The 19,464-nt window shown below is 41.5% G+C and overlaps 3 protein-coding genes across 6 annotated transcripts in view; 2 read left to right on the top strand and 1 right to left on the bottom strand.

Moving 5' to 3' along the window:
* The window catches only part of LOC102301065 (fibroblast growth factor 6), a 7,306-nt gene extending 1,707 nt beyond the window's left edge, over window positions 1-5,599 (top strand). The window contains exons 3-4 of one of the 2 annotated variants that reach the window (XR_001336785.2): window positions 1,949-2,178; window positions 2,374-5,599. Coding sequence is in view for 1 of the 2 variants with exons in the window: in XM_014337948.2 (XP_014193434.1) it covers window positions 1,949-2,125 (177 nt within the window). In the remaining variant the exon portion in view is untranslated. Of the gene's footprint in view, window positions 1-1,948 lie in introns of both variants that reach the window. The other variant, XM_014337948.2, reaches the window with a different exon arrangement.
* Window positions 5,600-6,772: 1,173 nt separating this feature from the next.
* LOC102300437 (fibroblast growth factor 23) lies at window positions 6,773-7,915 on the top strand. The gene is made up of 3 exons (XM_005935769.3): window positions 6,773-6,986; window positions 7,297-7,400; window positions 7,487-7,915. Exons 1-3 carry the CDS (start codon window positions 6,773-6,775, stop codon window positions 7,913-7,915), a joined length of 747 nt encoding a protein of 248 aa, XP_005935831.1.
* A 1,981-nt stretch (window positions 7,916-9,896) lies between these two features.
* tigara (TP53 induced glycolysis regulatory phosphatase a) lies at window positions 9,897-15,307 on the bottom strand. Of its 3 annotated transcripts, XM_005935770.2 has the most exons (6): window positions 14,132-15,307; window positions 13,255-13,292; window positions 13,017-13,138; window positions 12,643-12,720; window positions 12,457-12,567; window positions 9,897-10,292 (listed from the first exon to the last, which is right to left on the bottom strand). In XM_005935770.2, exons 1-6 carry the CDS (start codon window positions 14,167-14,169, stop codon window positions 9,897-9,899), a joined length of 783 nt encoding a protein of 260 aa, XP_005935832.1. In that variant the 5' UTR covers window positions 14,170-15,307. The 3 variants fall into 3 exon arrangements, with proteins under 3 accessions (XP_005935832.1, XP_042082158.1, XP_014193433.2); XM_042226224.1 differs by lacking the exons at window positions 13,255-13,292; window positions 14,132-15,307 and having other exon boundaries at window positions 13,017-13,248; XM_014337947.2 differs by lacking the exons at window positions 13,255-13,292; window positions 14,132-15,307 and having other exon boundaries at window positions 12,670-12,720; window positions 13,017-13,248.
* Window positions 15,308-19,464: the final 4,157 nt, after the last annotated feature.

The following is a 19,464-nucleotide window of genomic DNA, read 5'->3' as shown; positions in this document are numbered from 1 at the left end:
GTGGGTCAGAGAGAAAGAGAGCAAGAGGAGGAGGGAAACCCCCCTGGTGACAAGAAACCTGTCAGCACAGTTGAAAATCGATTTTAATGGCAAATGGCGCAGCACACACATATTGAGAGGCACATGGGCAGCACCTTCCACAGGCCTCCATAATCCTGCCCTTCAAACATGTTCACTTTATTTCTCTTGTTAAACATTTCATTCTAAAAAAGACAATCTGTTCTTAAGAGTTTCCTGGCAGTTATTACTCATGACTTTGTTTGCTTGTTCTCCTCAACAGCCTTTGTGGTCTTTTGAAAATATGGATTCAGGATCCAATAAAACAAAATGACTCAGTGTTTTAAAGGCGCTGAAGATGCCCTGAGGTAGAGCAGGTTTTCTTTCAACATGGCAAGCAAGGTGACACATGGAAACCTCTGAGTTTCATCAGGGTTTTTATTGATAGCTGTCAGCTCAAGTGTTGTATTTGATATATTTTATATCTTCTGATTCTCTGAGGTTGAGCATTTTATTGCCTGAGGACCTCATCAGATGCTTTATAATTCTTCCTTTTAGTGTTTTACAACTCCATCATCTCCTCCATTGCTTGACTTGGATAACTGGAGTACTCTGGGTCTTAATCAGAGTTTCAAGCTTGTGCATCTTATTATTGCCCAATGACCTCACATTCCCAATGTGATGGTAGCTAGAGCACAGTTTACATTCCTTTTATTTAGTTCGTCACTGAACTCCTCATCTGCTCTGTGTTTATTTATAAACAAAAGTGGGGCATAGAAACGACTCTTGGTCGATGCTGTTATCAGATTCTCCCACATGCCATCCTTTTAATGACCTTATCAGACAGGAAACACGTGCTTGTTTGAGCTGACGTGATCGGTTTGCTTTTAAGCACATTGATGACAGTTATTAGCTCCGAGTGGTGCGGGAAGGAACATTATGTTTAGTGGAGCCCTGCTGACACATGAATGTGATTGTGGAAAACATATTTGACAGACAGAATGTGAATCACTTATCTGGTCATGAGTGATGAAGCGTTAGCTTGAGAGCATGGTGATGATCTGATAAGAGACTGAATTAGGCCACATGGTCTCTGATGGCGAGTGTGACTGTTGCACACTGTGCAAGTCATGCATAGCCAGCTCAGCACAGCAGAGAAGGGTTTTCACAGTGTCAGATATTCAAAGACGAGCAGTTTTGTCTCCAAAATTGTTCTTATTTTATTTATTTGAGAATATTTGCTGGAGGTTTTAGGTCTGAAATATTGCATCTCAGAAAGCAATACTTGCAAGATTTGGAGTTGGATCAGATTGATAGCAGAAAGTAGGAGCAAGGCCTAGTATGGGTAATAATAAAAACCTGAAACCTTCAATGACTTATTGAGTTTTCAAGTTACCGGCTGACATTAAAAAACCTCCACTGGGTGGTTCCACAGAGCTGCAGTGGCTTTTCATTTAGTCAGGACAGCATTTTGGAGTAAAACATGTTTAATTCTTTATAGTTACTAAACACAGTCAGGTGGAAGCAACCCCTCCCTGAGCCTGGTTCTGCCGGAGGTTTCTTCCTGTTAAAAGGGAGTTTTTCCTTCCCACTGTCGCCAAAGTGCTGCTCATAGGGGGTCATTGTTCATTGTTGTAGGGCCTACCTTACAATATAAAGCGTCTTGAGGCGACTGTTGTTGTGATTTGGAGCTGTATAAATAAAATTGAATTGGATTTGACATAACTCTTTAAAGTAAATCCAAAAATCATTTTTTGAGTGCACAGCATTGCAGCGAAGTAACACAAACAACTGAAAAAATGATTCTTTAAAACCCACAACAGTGAGATTTCACTGTTTTTATTACTGTTCATTGCTCACAGTCTTATTTAAGCTTCAAACTTGTGTTTCTGTTTGCATTTGTGTCGAGCAGCTCGTTGTAAAGCATGTCCTGTCTCTTTGTCGCCTCCAGACAGTCTTCCACGACGAATGCAAGTTCAAGGAGAGCTTGCTCGCGAACAATTACAACGCCTACGAGTCTCTGGTTTACAGAGGATCCTACATCGCACTCAGCAAGCATGGCCGCGTGAAGAGGGGCAACAAGGCCACAACTGCCATGACTGTAACGCACTTCCTACCCCGAATATGACGAGCAAAAAGTGGCAATAACAAACGTATTTGCACATGTGGATTATCTCCCAGGTAACATAAATACCGTATACTACATACAAACACAAAAAAGATAAAAATGGACTATAAAATAAAGAAACACAGTTATATCTGATAGTATTTATTCAAACTTTATATGTATATTTGGGTAGTTTACTTTGTATTAGAAATGATCAAAAATGCCATTCTTTGCTGCTTTTGTGATTTTCATCCTTTTATGATATGAAGGGCACGGAGAGGCGTCGTTTGTCCCCTCTGGTTTTATGGGTGCTTGCTGGAATTGGTTGAGTTTTTGCCCTGTCGGTGGATGACAGCTCATCTTTTTCAAATGGATTTGTTATTACCTCAAAGCACCGTGTCCCAAGGATGTAGAAAAATGTGTGCATGAAATTTTTACACAGAAGAATGCCTGTTTACTTCTAAGGTTTTTTTGTTTGTTTTTGTTGTTGTCGTCGTCATCATCTATCAAGGACTATAGACATTTCCCATCCGTTGCATTTGCGTGTCTCTGTCACGGTCAGGGCAACTAGAGCACTTGAAAAAATAGCGGTTGTTTTTTTCTTGCTTTGTCATGAGGTGGCGGTGCCTTGAATTCCTTCTTGCGGCCCCCCCTTACCCTTGCATGCGAGAAATGTGGTGCTCAAGTCAGAAATAGGAATGATACGCAAGTCATCACTCCCTCAGACACCACTGGGGGGGCTTTAGCCCAATTCCTAGAGGGCCAGAAGTTTTTTCACTTTATTTTCTTTCCATAATTAGATCAATTTAGTAAGCGAGACTCTACGCTGCACAGGACCCAGTGGAGCCTCTTGTTAAAAAGGAAAGCTGGATTTGGAGTCGCCATCACCTCCAAGGGAGCTTTGACAATCCCGGGGTTCGTTTGAACAGTTTTTGTAGCCGGATCATCAGTCCAAACTGAAAATGTGAATGTTTATGCATTGGCTTTCATCATGTATGCGGATTTGCCTGTTTTCTTCCTTTACATGGCGGAGGGACAGAATATCATAGACCTAACACTATGACGCAAAATACCCTCCATCTCTGCCTACTGTACATTTCCCCCGGTTCAAGTCGGTGCCGTCTGTTGCATCAGGCCTCTTACTTTACACTGCAAAGTTTATGTGACGATGAAGTTGGTTAAAGCAGCATGCTGAGTAAAATTACAGAGCAGGCACGGTCTGCTGCTTTAACTCGAAATAAATCGAGTGAAAAGCGACATTTACTCTCAGTTCAAGATCCTGGGATTTGCAAACGATCCTTACGGTGTCTCCGTTTTTGATATTTAGATAAAGCGGATCGTTTATGACAGAGTTTTTATGCATTCTTCAGATTGGTCACTGAGTCTCACAGGAGAGCGCCGAATATGAGCTGAACCAAAGGGTTACGTTAGTGATGTTCATTCAGGCTTTGCATATACAGCATATCATACTTGAATTTAACAACCTCTCATGCTCCTCTTTCTAATACTGCAATTTTCCATAGTAGAAACGAGAGGGCACAAGAAGCAAACAAAGCAAACGATAGCTAAGATGGACAGAGGAATCACTGAGTGTTTAAGTTGACGAACATGTGGATAATATCGGGTGAAATACCTGCGTGGCAGACTCGTGGGTCTCCTGTTAGTTAATCTTAGACTGGACGGTCATCGCAGGGACCTGAGAATCCTGTGCATCTGAGCCATTTTTGCGCAAAGGTCAGAGACGTGGGCGATTTGCCCTCTGTGTTATTCGTGTAGCTGTGTTTCAGCCACGTCATTTTTGCTTTCTAAAGTTTAAAACCTGTTAGGCCATTTTCCTGATGAAAACAACGACAGTTGTCCTGTAATGTGCAATGAAAGTACTAATGATTTTCGCAACTTCTCAAGTATTTTAAATGCTGGAAGGAGGTGCTATCAAGCTGGCTTTGACCTTCATTATGCTACGAGTATAAGGCCAGCTCGGTGAAATATGATTAAAAGGAAGTAGCGAGGCACTTGTAGATATGTTATCATATTTTACCTCATGCCCTTTTAAACACTACTGCAACTCACTGACAGAATGTCTGTGAGCAATGGTTTATGCGCCCTTTAAGCTCCAGCTTCTGTCTAGTAGCAGAGACGAATGTGTGCGTAAGCACGTATGCATGTGTCCGACTGAGCACACTCCTGTCCTGTTCTGTTTCAGCCGGAACGACTGTAGCGATGATCAATTTACCTTAAGTCGGGAATGACGAGGCATTGTCCAGCCGTGCAAACTGACGCACGGTAGTAACGGAGAGGACAAAGATGAGAGCGACTGGAAGCAAAGCCAGTGAGTTGAGGGATGCGTGCAGCAGAAAAGCGCTGACTGTACAACAGCTATGTAGCAAAAGGCCTCGTGAAAAAGAATCAAACGCTTCCAGGAGAGGGGATGCTTATTTCTGAATACTGTGATCCAAGAGAGCAACTTGAAATGCCCAGGATGTCATGTGTGTATCTGAATATCAACACCACTTATAAGTGTCTGTGGGGGATTTTGCCTTGAGCATCTTATTTGTCATTATGAGCGATCAGCCATCGAAGCAATGATCACATGTAGCTTTTTCTCTTGGCTGACCACATGAGGAAAAGGTCAGAGAGCTATTTTTGCTAATTTATCCAAAATATATAAAAGGTGCGTTTTTAATGGAGTGCAGAAGCAGTTAGCTGACGCGAAAGAATAAAAGCACGTGGTTTTGATGACGAGTAGTTTCTGTACGGCCCTGAGAGACACTGTCAGCACTGCAGGAACAGGAACGCCACAGCAGTTCCTCCAACATGACGCTTTCTGTTGAAATCGATATTGTGCACACACCAACTAAGCTTGGTTTTTACTTTCTAAGACTAAGGAAACATTTACTGTCGCAATTGTACGACTTTTGCATGTTGCTGTTCAGAGGCATAAAAGGTTGTATGATACCGCAGTAACGGAGAAAAGGTCCTTAACCTTTACTTCCTCAAGTCCTCATTATGCATGTAGTGTTCTGAACGGACTAGGTTTGTCTTACCCCTTTGATTAAGGATCCGGATCCAGGTCTGGGTTTTGCCATTGCGCTCATTATATATCTGTTCAGCTGGTTTCAAAACGTGTCGGTTCGTAGGGAACCGAAGGCCTGCGGGCGGCTCTGGGATCAGACTCCCGGTGTGCCACCGGCAGCCTTTGTGTTTCTCTCTCACTTTTCTATTCCTGCACTGAAAGGAGAGTACTTCCTCCGAGTCCACCCCACCCCCTCTTTTTTAACATATACCTCACCTTCTGCCTTAGTTCCGATTATTGAAATGATTGTAAATTAGTTTGAAACAACAGACTTCTCCAATCATTTGTTTCTGAAAAATATGATGATGAGTAAGTAAAATAATATATTGCAAATGGTTTTCCTTTTATTTTTGTACGTATGTGCTGTGCACAGCAGTCAACTGTATTCCTGAGACGATAATAAAATACGTTTTTGTAAAATCTGTCGCGAATCTTTTATTTTATTGTGTCTAAGTTACTTCACACGCGCATGACAGGAATGACGGCAAAGACCAGAGAAAATCCGAGTACCTGCAGCCAAAGTCTTTTTCATGAGTCAGTATGTAGCGCCCCCTCCTGGTGAAGAGGAAGGCACACTATGTATGTTTTTGTTTTTTTGCAGGTGTAGTTGCAAAGAAATTGGGTCAAGAACACAGCAGCCCTTTATGTTGATCTCATTTAAATTTTAATCTGAAAAAATATGATTTTGCTCCAATTACAATATAAGCAAAAACAAACACTAGCATCAGTTTGAATAGTGTGTGATTTCATTAAAGGCCATACAGTAACATGAATCTTCATTTTCCTCATGAATATGTGACATACTGCTAGTTTATATAGCTTCTGCTATAAATATATGCCATATAATCGCAGATCATCTGCACAATTTGCAATAAACATTACATTAGTATTCAAATGTAATCTTCCTTTGATGTTTGAGTTTGAAAGTTTTTTTCCCATTTTAAATAGACATGAATAAGAATGAGGCCAGGCTTTAATTACAGGGCGGAAACTCTTGTAAAAGATAACGGGAGCAGCGGAAGTGTGTGCAGTTTAATAATAAGCACAGGATAAATCATTTAGCCTGAATGGCAGTCAGCCTACTGTGACGCAACAGAGGGTCAGTCATTAAGAAACGACCAATTTTAGACGAATCTAATTGATCTTTATATAACGCTTTCATAAATGTTAGATTTCTAACAACACGTGAGGTCAAGTAACAAGAAATATGAGCAAAAATTGTGAAAACCCGTCATTAATGTCAAAGAACGACCATCAGTCATTTCTTCTTCTGCACTTTCTTATCTCTAGACTTTAAGCTCTGTGCTAGATTTTGTTAGTTAAACTTGAACACATGAGAAATTTTACTTCCACGTAGGGGAGAAACTGTTTTTTATGCATGTGTGATGCATCGTGTTTCCATACAGCTTACTTCAATTGCATCTAGGCAACCCTTAACTGCTGCAGCCAAGCTTGGAGTCATTTTGGTAAATGAGTTAGCCAGTTTATTGACCCTCTGTTTAAATAGACCCGTTGGACTTTCTCCTCCTCCAGTAGCGGACCACATACCATCCTGAACATTCGTGCTTTTAGAAGGCCTTTAATTGCCATCGATCATGCAACTGGCTTCCTTCTTAGTCATCCTGATTGCTGGACATGTGTCTGTACCAGTGGATTGTAGGCCAAGGCTCCAGGATTCAGAACAACTAGCTCAACATCAGCAGGATCGATTGAACGCGGCAACAAATGCAGATCCATCTGCCGGTATGGGACGCTTCTACTCTGTGCTGAATGGATCAATGAGACACAGCATTTACAGCGGCTTTCTGGGTAAGTCTGCGTATAAACACACAACTGGAACCGCTTATACAGACAATCCTCTGCAATAATAAAGGAAACTGTTAAGTATGACCGACTTTGCTTACTTGATTTTGAAGAGGGTAAATATCAGCTTTGGATCTGAAAGGAAGTTCAGGAAAATTAGAGAAAAACTGAACCAAACAAAACAAAAAAGAAAGTTTGAGATTAATTCTGTACATTTATAAACTTCAAAATATATTTTCAAATTTAAAAGCAGAATATTGTTAATCAAATAATTTTTCTTGTTACATTTGTTAATAGAAAATGTGCTTTTTTTCAGTCACTTTGCCTGTGAGAACAGCTTCCAGCAACTTTGTGTCAATATTTGATTTGAGAAGAAAACATTTCATCTGCATGGACTTTAAGGGAAAGCTGCACATATCTGTGAGTATTGTTTTAGATGTTCTTAGTTTGAATGAAGTCACAAAGTGCCAAAAACAGACCATAAACATTTTCTTTCTACCAAACAGAGGCAAAGGGACAGAGAAGACTGTCTCTTCCAGGACATTTGGTTAGATTTAGTAAGCCACCATCATGTGTTTTACTCTACAAGCGGGAGAAGGCTGCTCAGACTACAAGGAGGTCATCTGCGAGTGGCACATGGCGAGCCGCCTGAACACTACTTAGCCCCGCTGAAGAGGCTCTTGAATCCCTCGGTTAAAAGACAGAGAAGGAGCGAAGAGGTGAACCCCTCTGATCCTTTACGAACAGAAGCAAATCCCTCACGTTCTGGAAAAGATCTCAGAGATGCAGATCACGTTCGGCCTGAACAGGATCAGACGGGCGCTGTGTCTAAAGAGACCATCGCCTCCTGCGACGACCCCCTGTCCGTCTTACAGCCCAACGCGCCTGGAAGCCCTGTGAAGACTAACATTGCAGACCGGGCAGACCAAGCCTAAGTCGCCCAGCATCACTCATCCATAGAAGATATTTCCCGGGATAAATCTGGCTGACCATTAAGAGCCATAGAAACCTTAGTCCCTTATTTCTAGACCTGGTTGAAAAGGTCTGAAAAGACCTGTTGATTAGAGGCCGAACTGACATCTAAACTCTGCACAGTCGTCGAGGCTGAAGTCTGTTCAAAAGCAAAAGTTTATTGGACACAGATAACAGCCGTCGCTTCAGTGGTGCACATGCAGGTGTCTGTTTTTGTTTGTTGGGATGTGAAATGGTTGGACAGTAAAACAGTGTCTGCTTCAGGTCCACAACTAGAATTAGTGGATTGTCTTTTTCAAAATATTAAAACACATCTATGCTATTTATATATGCATATATCTACACGTAAGCAGGTTTTGTCTCGGTGTCTGATGCATGGTGTGTGAGCTTCTCACAGGGTGGGCAGCATGTCAGTGCTGCCTGACAGTAACAGTGAGTGGCTTTGAATCTGCTGGTCGTCTGAGGAGTTTGCACCGTCCCAAAAAAGGAAGATCACGTTTCTAATGAACTCAAACGGTGTCTTTGCACTTGTAAAGTCATGCTTTGCTGGGTGGGGAGATACTGACCTTCCCTGAGTTTTTATGGATCTAACCCTTTTGTATGTACTCATAAACCAAGTTACATCACAGGGGCTCGTGCAGGTCTCCTGTTTGAAGATAATGGTCTGGGAACACTCGACATAAGTTTGGTCCAGTTTGCTGCTGTCCTTTAACCTCTTTGGTGAGGAGAATTTGAACCCCTGGGTCAGATATGTCAATATTTGTTCAAATAATTGTTTAAATCATCCAACAATTCTTGAAGTGTTGCTGAAAAACAGCAACAAGAACAACAAAAAGACGAATGATGCTGTTGTGACTGGGAAAAAAATATCTCCTGTATGCAGCTTCCATAAAAATGTCAAAAATATATCAGGTGCTGGACACCAACAGTCACAGCAATACAAACGTATTTATTTATTGAGCTGTTTTAATGACGTCCTTACTCGCCTACTGTTTTATTATTTATATATATTGGTTGGTGTATCATTTCTGATGTTAATAAAATAAATTGTAAGTATCTGGAACATCTTTTGTTTCTTGTTTTAAGCAGAAGATGAGTCATTTTCAAACGCACGGCCGAGACATTTCTCGTGTGCATTATTGTCAGATTACGTCCTCCTCCTCTAAGATGCCTGTCAAACAAAAATAAACGGGATCTGCAAACGCAAAAGTCCCAGTTAGCTGAAAGTATTTGAGTGATTTAAGATTAAAACACTCTTTTAAAATCTTACTGACAACAAGTGTCACACAGTTATCATGAAGGCAGCCAGTTGGTTATGTAATCGCGGTCAAATATTGTCCAACTGAAGTAAAACAGAACAAAAACAACTAAAATGACCTAAATAATGAAGCCCACTTACAGGAATGAAAATTAAAGGTACGCAACATGAAAAGATGAATAAATAAGAACCAGCTGAGTTTATCGAAACGACTTTATCAGGAAAGAACCATCACAGGTGCAAACGTACATTTTTACATCAGTAAAGCATTTCAGTCGTCGCACACGCCACAGACTCCTTTAGCTAAGAAACAGCAGCTTTTACTCTAAATAAATGTGTGGACTGAAAAACAGCCACACAGAGTCCGTTCACACGTTCCACAGTTTAATGGGCTCGTAACATTCGTCTGTCCTTGTTGACTCAAGTGTTAATTCACAACAATGGAAAAGTAACTGATTTCCAAAAAGTAAACACTACTCCGAGTTCTTGTGCAGATTTCTGGACCCCTACAGGATAAATTCAGAAACGAGGCCTCGCTAAACCACAGAGTCGCCCACGTATGTAGTAATGAACAGCCAGACAATAACAACGCGATGATGAAATTTCCTGCAACACAAACGATCCGAGGCTGAGCGAAGGTGCTTTAATTACTGTTTAGACGAACCCTAAGAAAAGGACGTAAAAGGTCACGATCTGCGTTTCACGTGGTCCCCTCTGTGGATGAAAACACAGCGGATCCCTGATAATATGAACTCGTCGTCTTGTTTCCTCACGGTTATTATAAACCGACAAAGGCCCGTGTTCGGACTGAGAGAGAACACGTGTGCTTGATCAGAACCCAGAGGTAAGCGGCAGTGCAATTCCTCCACAAAGTAGCGCACCACCACGCACATGTAAGCCCCATGGGTGACCACCAAAGCATGGACGGGGATATCCTTGACCCCATCGTCGGCCTTCCCCTCAGTAGGAGTCGCCTGTGACGGAGCAGGTAACGACGAGTCGTCCTGCCCTCTCTCGCTGAAGTGTTCGGCCCCAATTTGCTGAAGCATTTTCTCCAGAAACTCTTTGAACCGCATCTTCACCTGAGCAGAGCAAAAATCTGTTATGAAAAGTTCTCCTGCTTCTATTGTTGTACATACTGTAGAATGAGACCCAGGCTTCCTACGGCGCTGAGGGATGAAGGTTAAAGGTCGTTTTATTCATAGTCACGTCCTTTGGTATAAAAACTGCACATCTTTCTGATGCAACAACCTGCAACTTGTTTAAAAAAGGGAGGGAGCAGGCCTTTTGCAGAGGATTTGAGTGCTCTGTGCTTGTGTCAAATCTATATTTGAAGATCAGCGTCACCATCACGATGTGCTGGTCACGTCCTGGATTTGACCAGAGTTCATGTCCAAGCTAGAACATAATGGACGAAGTCTGACGAGGTATCTTGGAAATAGAACATCCTTCCCTCCAACAACCCCTCCTCCTCCTCACATCCTGTCCTCTCTCACACACGCACGCACACAGACACACACGCGCGCGCCACGCACGCACGCACGCACACACACACACACACACACACACACACACACACACACACACACACACACACACACACACAGGCATGTACTTTGATCAGCCCAACGTTCTTTCACAGATTCACAAGAAACTCAGTCATGCTGATGCAAAGAAGACAATGATATGCTAATCATAACTTTATAGAGCTAGGAGGTGAATGCTTCCTGCCACCTAGTGGAAGTATGTGTACATTACACCAAGATACCTCGTGTCAATCCAGAGTGTGCAGAAAGATTTAATTTTAGTGTAATATGTGCAAAAGATCCCACTTTAGAAAAAAAAGCCTAAGTGGGATCTTTTGCATCAGAAACATATTTGAAGGAATATATAAAGGAACTGGGCAGCACGGCGGTGAGCTGGTTAGCACTGCAGCCTCAGTTCTGTGTCTCTCTCTGTCTTTGCTCAGACCGGTGACCTGTGAGTACTTCGAACTCAAGACTTCATTTTAATCTTAACTAAACAACTGTAAAACTTTATGGCTATATCGTGCTGGAACCAAGCACTCAAATGCACCTTTGTGACTGATCTTTATACACGATGTGTTACCAGGAACCACATTAACACACAAACATGAAGTAAATAAATAAATAAAACCAGAGGCCTGTGCTAAGAAGCAAGATTTCATATTGTATGGGTAACGTCAGGGCTAACCCTGGGTTTTCTGTATGTCCACGGTAACCTATGCTAACCTGCTCCAAAGCAGGTCCGGTTGACCAGCTGACCAATCGATTCTCTATTTGCATCACTGTGAGGGTCTAAAGTTTTTCAGCAGCATCTAATATCTTTGCATTTCCCTGTTGATCAGTACGAAATATACATTCTTAGATAGAGCTTATTTTTTCCTGTTGGCTGCAAACAGTTTTACAACTAAAGCATGAACACATGATCCCATCTATTTGTATCCCACTTGCTGTCCTTATATCAAATGTGCATTTCAAACCAAGGCTGCAGCTGAAAGGATGAAACATTCGTTTAATCAAACAGTTGATTATAATCCATCAGATTTTCCCATGTTTTGATGACTAACTCAGCACTATTAATACTAAAGTGCTCTTCCACTCACGCTGCTGTGCTGTGTTTAACTTCTTCATGTTTTTGCTATTATATAATTCTCTTTGTAAAATCAGCTGATCAACTGCTGGTATTCTTATGCATAGCTGTGATTGGTCAGATGCTGCCAACACCACATCTCTCATGTGAATGCGGGTGGGAAACCCTCGGTAACTAAACGAGTTGACAGCCAGGTTTATGTGATCGCTTATCCTTACTGCCGATGATAGCGTGTATCCAGATAAAAGAAAGATACCCTGGGTATGTTGAGCCGCTCTATGGTTCAGGGGTCGGGTTCAAAAGATTACAGATGCTATTAATGTCCACATAAATAACAGAAAAGCAGATAATCAGCAGGGATGCAAGGACCTGACATCAATAGGGTGACTTTTATGGCCCGTGTTTATCACCAGTGCCACATCTGTTTTTGAGATGAAGAGTGGAAAAACAATAGAACTGTGAGTGTTTGTCATCTTTTTGTTTTTACTATTTTGTTGTTTCCCAAGAATAAAAAGAAAGTAAATAATTCAGTCTTGGCAATAGGCCTGAATATTATTTATTATTTTTCATTATCAGTGATCCAGAATTTCACCAAGACTCTCTCCTTTTACAATAAGACAACCTCAGCCTCACCTGCTCCTGCGTCTCTCCTCCCGGAGGTGTGAAGCCTGGAAACGTCTGACCAGCCGCCTCGGCCATGTCTTTGACGTCCTGTAACCGCCTCCCTTCAGCTATCCCAAAGCTCTGAAAGATCAACTTATTCATTGGCACGTAAACATCTGATCAATAAGTTTTCTCGTAAGTTTTGAGGTCACTCGCCTTTTCTATAAGCAGAGGGTCACACACCATTTCTAGAGCGGAACAGCTGCTGTTGTGCTTCATTATTGTTTCGGTGGTCTGGATGGAAAAACAAAAACAAAATGTAATCTGATTACAGAGAGGAGGAGGGTGGCTTTTATAAGTCTGCCACGAGTACTCAGTCAGAATTACATAAGTGCTCAGTGTTCAAAGGTCCGACTGCATTTATCTTCTAACTGAGCCTTCATTTAGATCTCATCTCCACACCTGTGAACTTTTATGACACACAGAAAGAAATCCACAGACTCACAAGATAAAATCAATCAATCAAACTGGATCTTTTGAAAGGCCAGACGCTTTTTTTACACTGCTGTTGTATAAGGTTCATAGTTTACCTGTTTTGCCCGCAGCATGTTGCTAACAAACACGTTGGTGAACTTGACATGGGCGAGGTATCGCCCTGCAGCTTCTGCCTGCTGCAGCCCAGCCTCAGACAAAGGTGCGTCTATAGCCTGGCCTGGGTGGAAGGAAAAGGGGAAATTAGAATAAAGCAGCTCCATTATTCTATTTTTTTTTTTACCCAAAACAAGCAATTTTATTGTAACGAAACAAATATTTAGAATCATTCTTTACCTTGCAGCAGACCATCTTTGTTGTACTGAGTTTCCCCACTGTAGGAAATAAATGACAGGAGATAACACTGACAGAGTTTGGTGCTCAACAGGCACTCGTTTGATTTCACATCTGTTACCACATGAATGCAAAGCTTTTATTACACCCAGCATGAACGTGTTGCTCACAGCCATGACTTTCTGTATGCCCAAACCTGTACTTATACTTTTAATGACGACTGGCTACTAACACGTCTTTTTGATGATTCAGTTATTTTGAATCACTTAATCAAAATGGCCAAAATAAATGCATAAATCAACAAATGTCAGGATAAAAAGAAATTCAGAAGTTCTCAGTTACAGATTGAACCCCAGTGACACGCAAACTGCAAATAAATGACAAAGACAACAAACATTTGGAGTCTGCACTGCTAATTTTGATTTTATTTTCATGGTATCTTCGGACAATATGTGGTGTGTGTAAGTGGTTTTACCTTTGACCCACAAAAATCCGTTTTTTGTTTTTGTAAATGAATGAACCTTTATTGCGTTTATTCTGCCCCCTGGTGGCCATCGTGAAACGTCGCACAGACTAAACAAACGGTACAAACCCGCTGGGAGAGTCACAGTCTTATCATATATTCTTATCATACGTATATTCTTATCATACGTATATTCTTATCATACGTATATTCTTAGCATATATTCCTCGTTTCAGCTTAGCAGCCGCTCTCCTTGAACTCCGGTTAAGACCACGATAGAAATAAACACATATCCGTCACTGCTACACGTTTTAAAACCCCTCCAAACACGACAGACTGAAGTCTGTCAAAGTACAAGTCGCGCTCCTCGGAACCCTGTGGTGCTGAACTTCATATATTATCGTCGGATGAACTTACTGTCGAACAAGGGTCAGCCCAAATGTTAGCGTTTTCATGCTGCGGAAGGCAGAGACCGGCACGAGTCTCACGGTGACGGAACACAGGAACACTGGTTTATGGCGTCAGGGGGAAATTACAGCTGCCCACAGAAGCGCATCACCCCCACAGATATATTTAGCCCGACACCATCCACTGCACGCTTGTAGGGTACAGATCTTATTATGAAGATGAACTCTGGAAAGGTGTCGACACACCTGTGATCAGTCACTGACTACGACATCCAGGGGAGATTATTTGAGCAGCTACTGAGATTGGGAGTTTTTCTTAAAGAGAGTCCAGGTTACAAAAAATTTAGACGTGCACATATGATGCATTATACTTGCATTATACTACTACACAGGTAGCTTATAGTACAAAAGTTGTATAATCGAAATATATTTCAAGTACCTAAAGTAAAGCTAAAATTACATAATAGTAAATAATAAGAAACAAACAAACATGTTTATCTGTTTGTAGGATATCAGTTATTTCTGGGGCCACATGCAAATCGGTCATATTTTCATGTACATGTGGAAGTTGCCAGATTCTGCACTTTTCTGTGTCAACAGAAAAAAAAGGCTGAATTGTAAACAAATTGGTGACTTTGAGTTTGTGTCAAAGCCTCAAGCTTCTGAAAAGCTGCAAACTTGTTTAACTCAAAATGTGCTGACTTCAAACAGTCGGAGTAGGAGCTGTAAATCTTTAATGCGTAACATCATCAGTAAGGAAGATCGCATATTAGTGTAAAAGCGCCTAATGCAACTGTCAGTGACAGGAGGAGCGGTACATTTGCAAAAAAGCATCATGGACCGGACCAGGCACGTGCAGAGGGTGGGGGGCGGAAGGGGCTTGAGCACGTGCCCCTTTCCTGATGGGTGCCCCAGGTGCCCTTTTTCCTGCCTGTGCCCCTCAACAATAATATTTAACAATTAATCACAGTTTTGCTAAATAAAAGGGTCTAGCTTGCATCAGTCACATGACTATCATTAACCAATCCTCGCACTTGACGGCAGAGCGCGCTGGTTACGAGCCGGAATGAGCTCGAAAGAGCACGCGCATTTTTTGCCGTTTGAGCGACCTCAAACCTTTCAGGAGGGCTTATATTCACTAAATATAAATAATATAAATGATAAATTATTAGATTGTGAATAATCTAATATGCATATCCACATAAATATGGAATTATTTAATTCAATTAAAACACACACACACACACACACACACACACACACACACACACACACACACACACACACACACACACGTGTTTTTAAAGAAAATGCATTAAGAAACAGATTATATTACATTTATATTTCAAATATGATAAAATGCTGATTTTACAGCAGCAACATTGTATCTCATTTAATAAACTTTCTGCCTGCACAGATAGTCAAACAAACTGAATCGCCATAAATACATTATTTTATATTTATTACTTAATTGTTTTATACTCGTTACTTTATTATTGTAGCACTAGGAATAAACAATAAGGGAAGGATTCTGGATCAGCACTATGATTCAAACTTGTGGCCATAGTATGTACAGAATCATTGAGAAGGTATAAAATGTCTCTGTATGTGCGTGTTTTATGTGTATAGATTTCTTTGAATTATTACTCATGATATAATATTGTCCAGACAGGCTCTGTAAGGACACGAGGAGGAAACAGTGACAGAAGGCGCCGTGTGAGGCAGCGGATCCGTGAGCAGCTGGATTACAAAGAGCACAGGTCACAATGACACCTGCACCAGTCGTTGCACTGCATTCAAGTATAAAAACAATAATAAACACAATGTTTTCGTTCTCTAACATTTTTCTATCATTACTTTATTATGGATGAGGTGGAGGAGTTTTTAAGTGTGGATAACTCAATAATAGATTAATTCAGTAGCAGTTTGTGCCTCGTTCTCAGATGGACAGGAAGTGGAGAGTGACAGATGAGACGAGGAGATGGAAGAGAGGCAAAGAGTGAGTCGCAGGCAGAGCGAGTTTACGTCTCACAGTTTTGTTGTCTTATGGTTCCAAGTGCTGTCACCATTCTTTACATTTTATTATTATCTCATAACTTGTTTAATCGGCTACCATCTCTCCTGTGGACTCTTTAATGTCTACCTTCTCAGATCAACACAGCCCTGCCCTCCAGCAGCAGCAGCAACTCCTCAACAGCAACATTGTATCCATCAGTAAAACTGTCACAAGGCGGGATGGACTCATGCGCAGACAAGGGAAGCTAAATGCAGTTCCTTTTAACACACAACACCAGGTGCAACTATATACAGGTGAGAGCGAGGGGGAATCCAGAGGGGCACAGGGGAGGTCCGGAAACAGGGGCTCTTCACACAGTTCCAAAAACACAACACACCAGCAACTCAGCTCGCCCAGGCCTCCAAGGGAAAGAGAATCCAAGGTTACTCAGTAGTCCAGCAATGAAATGTTTCCAGCTACTGCCTTAAGTAGTGGACGCTGGTGAAGTGATGAGCCACGGGTGCGAGGGCCAGGGGCGGGAGCCCGCAATGAGCTCCGCCCAGGCGACACACAGCGAGAGGGAAAGGAAAACAAGAAACATAGCCAACCTGGGTCAGCCGGGCAGACACGGGGACCATGACAAAAACATACATTTGCTTTGCATTGACCCCACCTGATGACAGTGATATCGTTTGATGCGTTTCCATATTAGATTCTTCATGAACGTGTTGTTGCTCTTCAGCCTGGTTCTAGGTGCCTCTTTTTAACTTTGAGCACCTGCCCCTTCAAACATCTCTGCACGGCCCTGGATTGCACTAAGGATATTATCCAAGGCAAAGGATGGTCAGAGTTTCTGTTTGAGAAAAACATGTTTTTAGCATAAATATTGACCTTGCATATTACCAGCCATTATGCCTGTTGTCATAATTTTAGGAAGACAGAGTGAACTTAAATCCCACATATGCAGTTATATGATGCTAACAATGTCCAAAATGTTTTTTGATAACTTAATTTTATAAAAAAAAAGGAAAATTGTATTGTAGTAGGACAATGTATATCAAAAATCCTATAATTATTTTATACTAATAATGTTATGCCTACATTTAAAATAAAGACCAACTGGGAATGTGATTTTTTTTGGCGTAGATGTTAAAAACAACTGGAAGGAATTTATTGTAATAAAATTTCTTGCATATATGCATTTACAATTTTCACATAACATGCTCCTGATTACAAATGTTACAAATATGTAAATATTGACCTTTGTAAAGCTGCGTGTCAGTTTCTTTTACATTTCTGTTTTTAAGCGTGAGTTGACAGATTTTTTTAAAAACGGTAATGTGTCGATGTAAGGACTTCACTTATTGTGTCAGTTTTTTTACACTATCGCTGTATTTCAATTTCAAACATAAAACTTGTGTTGATGCCGTCAACAAACCTGTGACCCTGACATTGACACATTTGTGTGAAAAACACCACAGTGTGTAAGGTTTATGCCACAGCTGCCCTAAATTAACAATATTGATAAACACCAAAACTGTTCTTTAAGTTTCTGTTAAGTAATAAAACTTTCCTTTTCGCTAAAGCATATAGTTAGGGCTGGACCAGGTGACCCTGAATCATAGCTGGATGGTGGGCCGCTGGCGATTTTTTGTTTTTATGGGCCGATGGATTTTTTTTTTTTTTTAGGAAGGGTATATATAATGAAAGGTGTTGGATTGGCCAATTGGTCATGATCGACTCTGGGCTGGACCAATTACAGCCGAGGAGGCCGGATGCACCCCCCCCTTGTTTAGCAATCACGTGATTTTCGCGCATTGCATGCCGGGAACTCGTGGCAAAACAATCCAAGTACCGCATCAAATGCAAGCATTTGCAGCACCGCAAAACGTTCATTCTCCGGTTCCAATACTTCTTGTTTTTTCTTTGCCGCACAAAAAAGGAATGTACAAAACAAAAGGAGAACAATGCCGGTCCGTACAAAGACAGACTCGACGAAAAGACAAAGAAAAGATACGAGGAAAAAATCAAAGGAGTGAAAGGGTCAGACCCTTACGAGCACACAGAGTGGACAAAAGACGTTAGCGTGCTGCCCAACTTTCACCACGCTCATTTTATAATATACGTTCTTGGAGTGAGTGCATACACTCATGAAGTTTAGTAACTTCAGGTCACTGCAACAAGCCCAGGTACAGTTTACCGACGGATGGGTGCAGGACCTTGAAATGCACCGTGTAGAAAGTAAAGACCATCGTACGTATCATAAGTTTACCAGTCTCACAAATCGTCGTCATAAATACACATTCGTTAACCGTTTATTAATAGGACCTTTGAGCTCAACGGTAATTAATTAGTAGTGGAAATAATTTCTGGTAGCATCACAGAAATGTAGCAGTGACAATAATACTGTATGCTGTAATCGACTGGGCAATTAGTGATACAAAACAACTGTTTTATCCTGTGAATAAAAGTATATGTTTTTGTCAATGTACCATAATAACAGAAGCGAAACCAATATTGTGTCAGGACAATTCACTATTTATGCACAATAAATAAAGGAGCATAGCGCGACAATTTCTGTTCAGCGCCAGACTTGCTTGTAACCTATATCACCAATTATGTTAAGAAAAATGACGTATTAACTACTACAAAACTCTGACCTTTGTGGGAATGCTTGGAGCAGACTAACCTGTGAGCTGGAGTGTTCTGGGACGTTATATTTGGTATATCCAGACCATCCGTCGGCTCTTACTTCGGAAACATGGCTTAAAAATTTCTCTTCAACGACGTAATCCGATTAAAAAAAACGATCGGCTTCCCGTGGCTGTCATGCGACCGGCTTTGCAGTTAATAATACAACAGCTTCTTGCCATTTTTTGGGTTTCTTTTTATCGCTGTGTAACTGAGTTCAATTGAAAGCCTGCGTGCGCTAGTACCTCTTGCCACAAGTTCCCAGAATCCTTTGCGGTTTTACCCCTGAATGACGTCACATTTTCAATCTTTATCCTGGTGGGCCGGTCTCTAGTCAAAATGCCCGGGCCGATTTTTTGTCCCAGTCCAGCCTTGCCCTGAATCCTCCCTTAGTTATGCTGCAATAGACGTAGGCTGCCGGGGGATTCCCATGATGCACTGGGTGTTTCTTCTTCACTCACTATGTGTTAACAGACCTCTCTGCACTGAATCATATCTGTTATTAACCTCTGTCTCTCTTCCACAGCATGTCTTTATCCTGTCTTCCTTCTCTCACCCCAACCAATCACAGCAGATGGCCCCGCCCCTCCCTGAGCCTGGTTCTGCTGGAGGTTTCTTCCTGTTAAAAGGGAGTTTTTCCTTCCCACTGTCGCCAA

This window comes from Haplochromis burtoni, unplaced genomic scaffold, assembly GCF_018398535.1.
Source record: "Haplochromis burtoni strain Fernald_Lab_line unplaced genomic scaffold, NCSU_Asbu1 Contig_201, whole genome shotgun sequence".
Lineage (NCBI taxonomy): Eukaryota > Metazoa > Chordata > Actinopteri > Cichliformes > Cichlidae > Haplochromis > Haplochromis burtoni.
The sequence above is the reverse complement of the archived record's forward strand: the minus strand, read 5'-3'. Positions and strand labels throughout refer to the sequence as shown.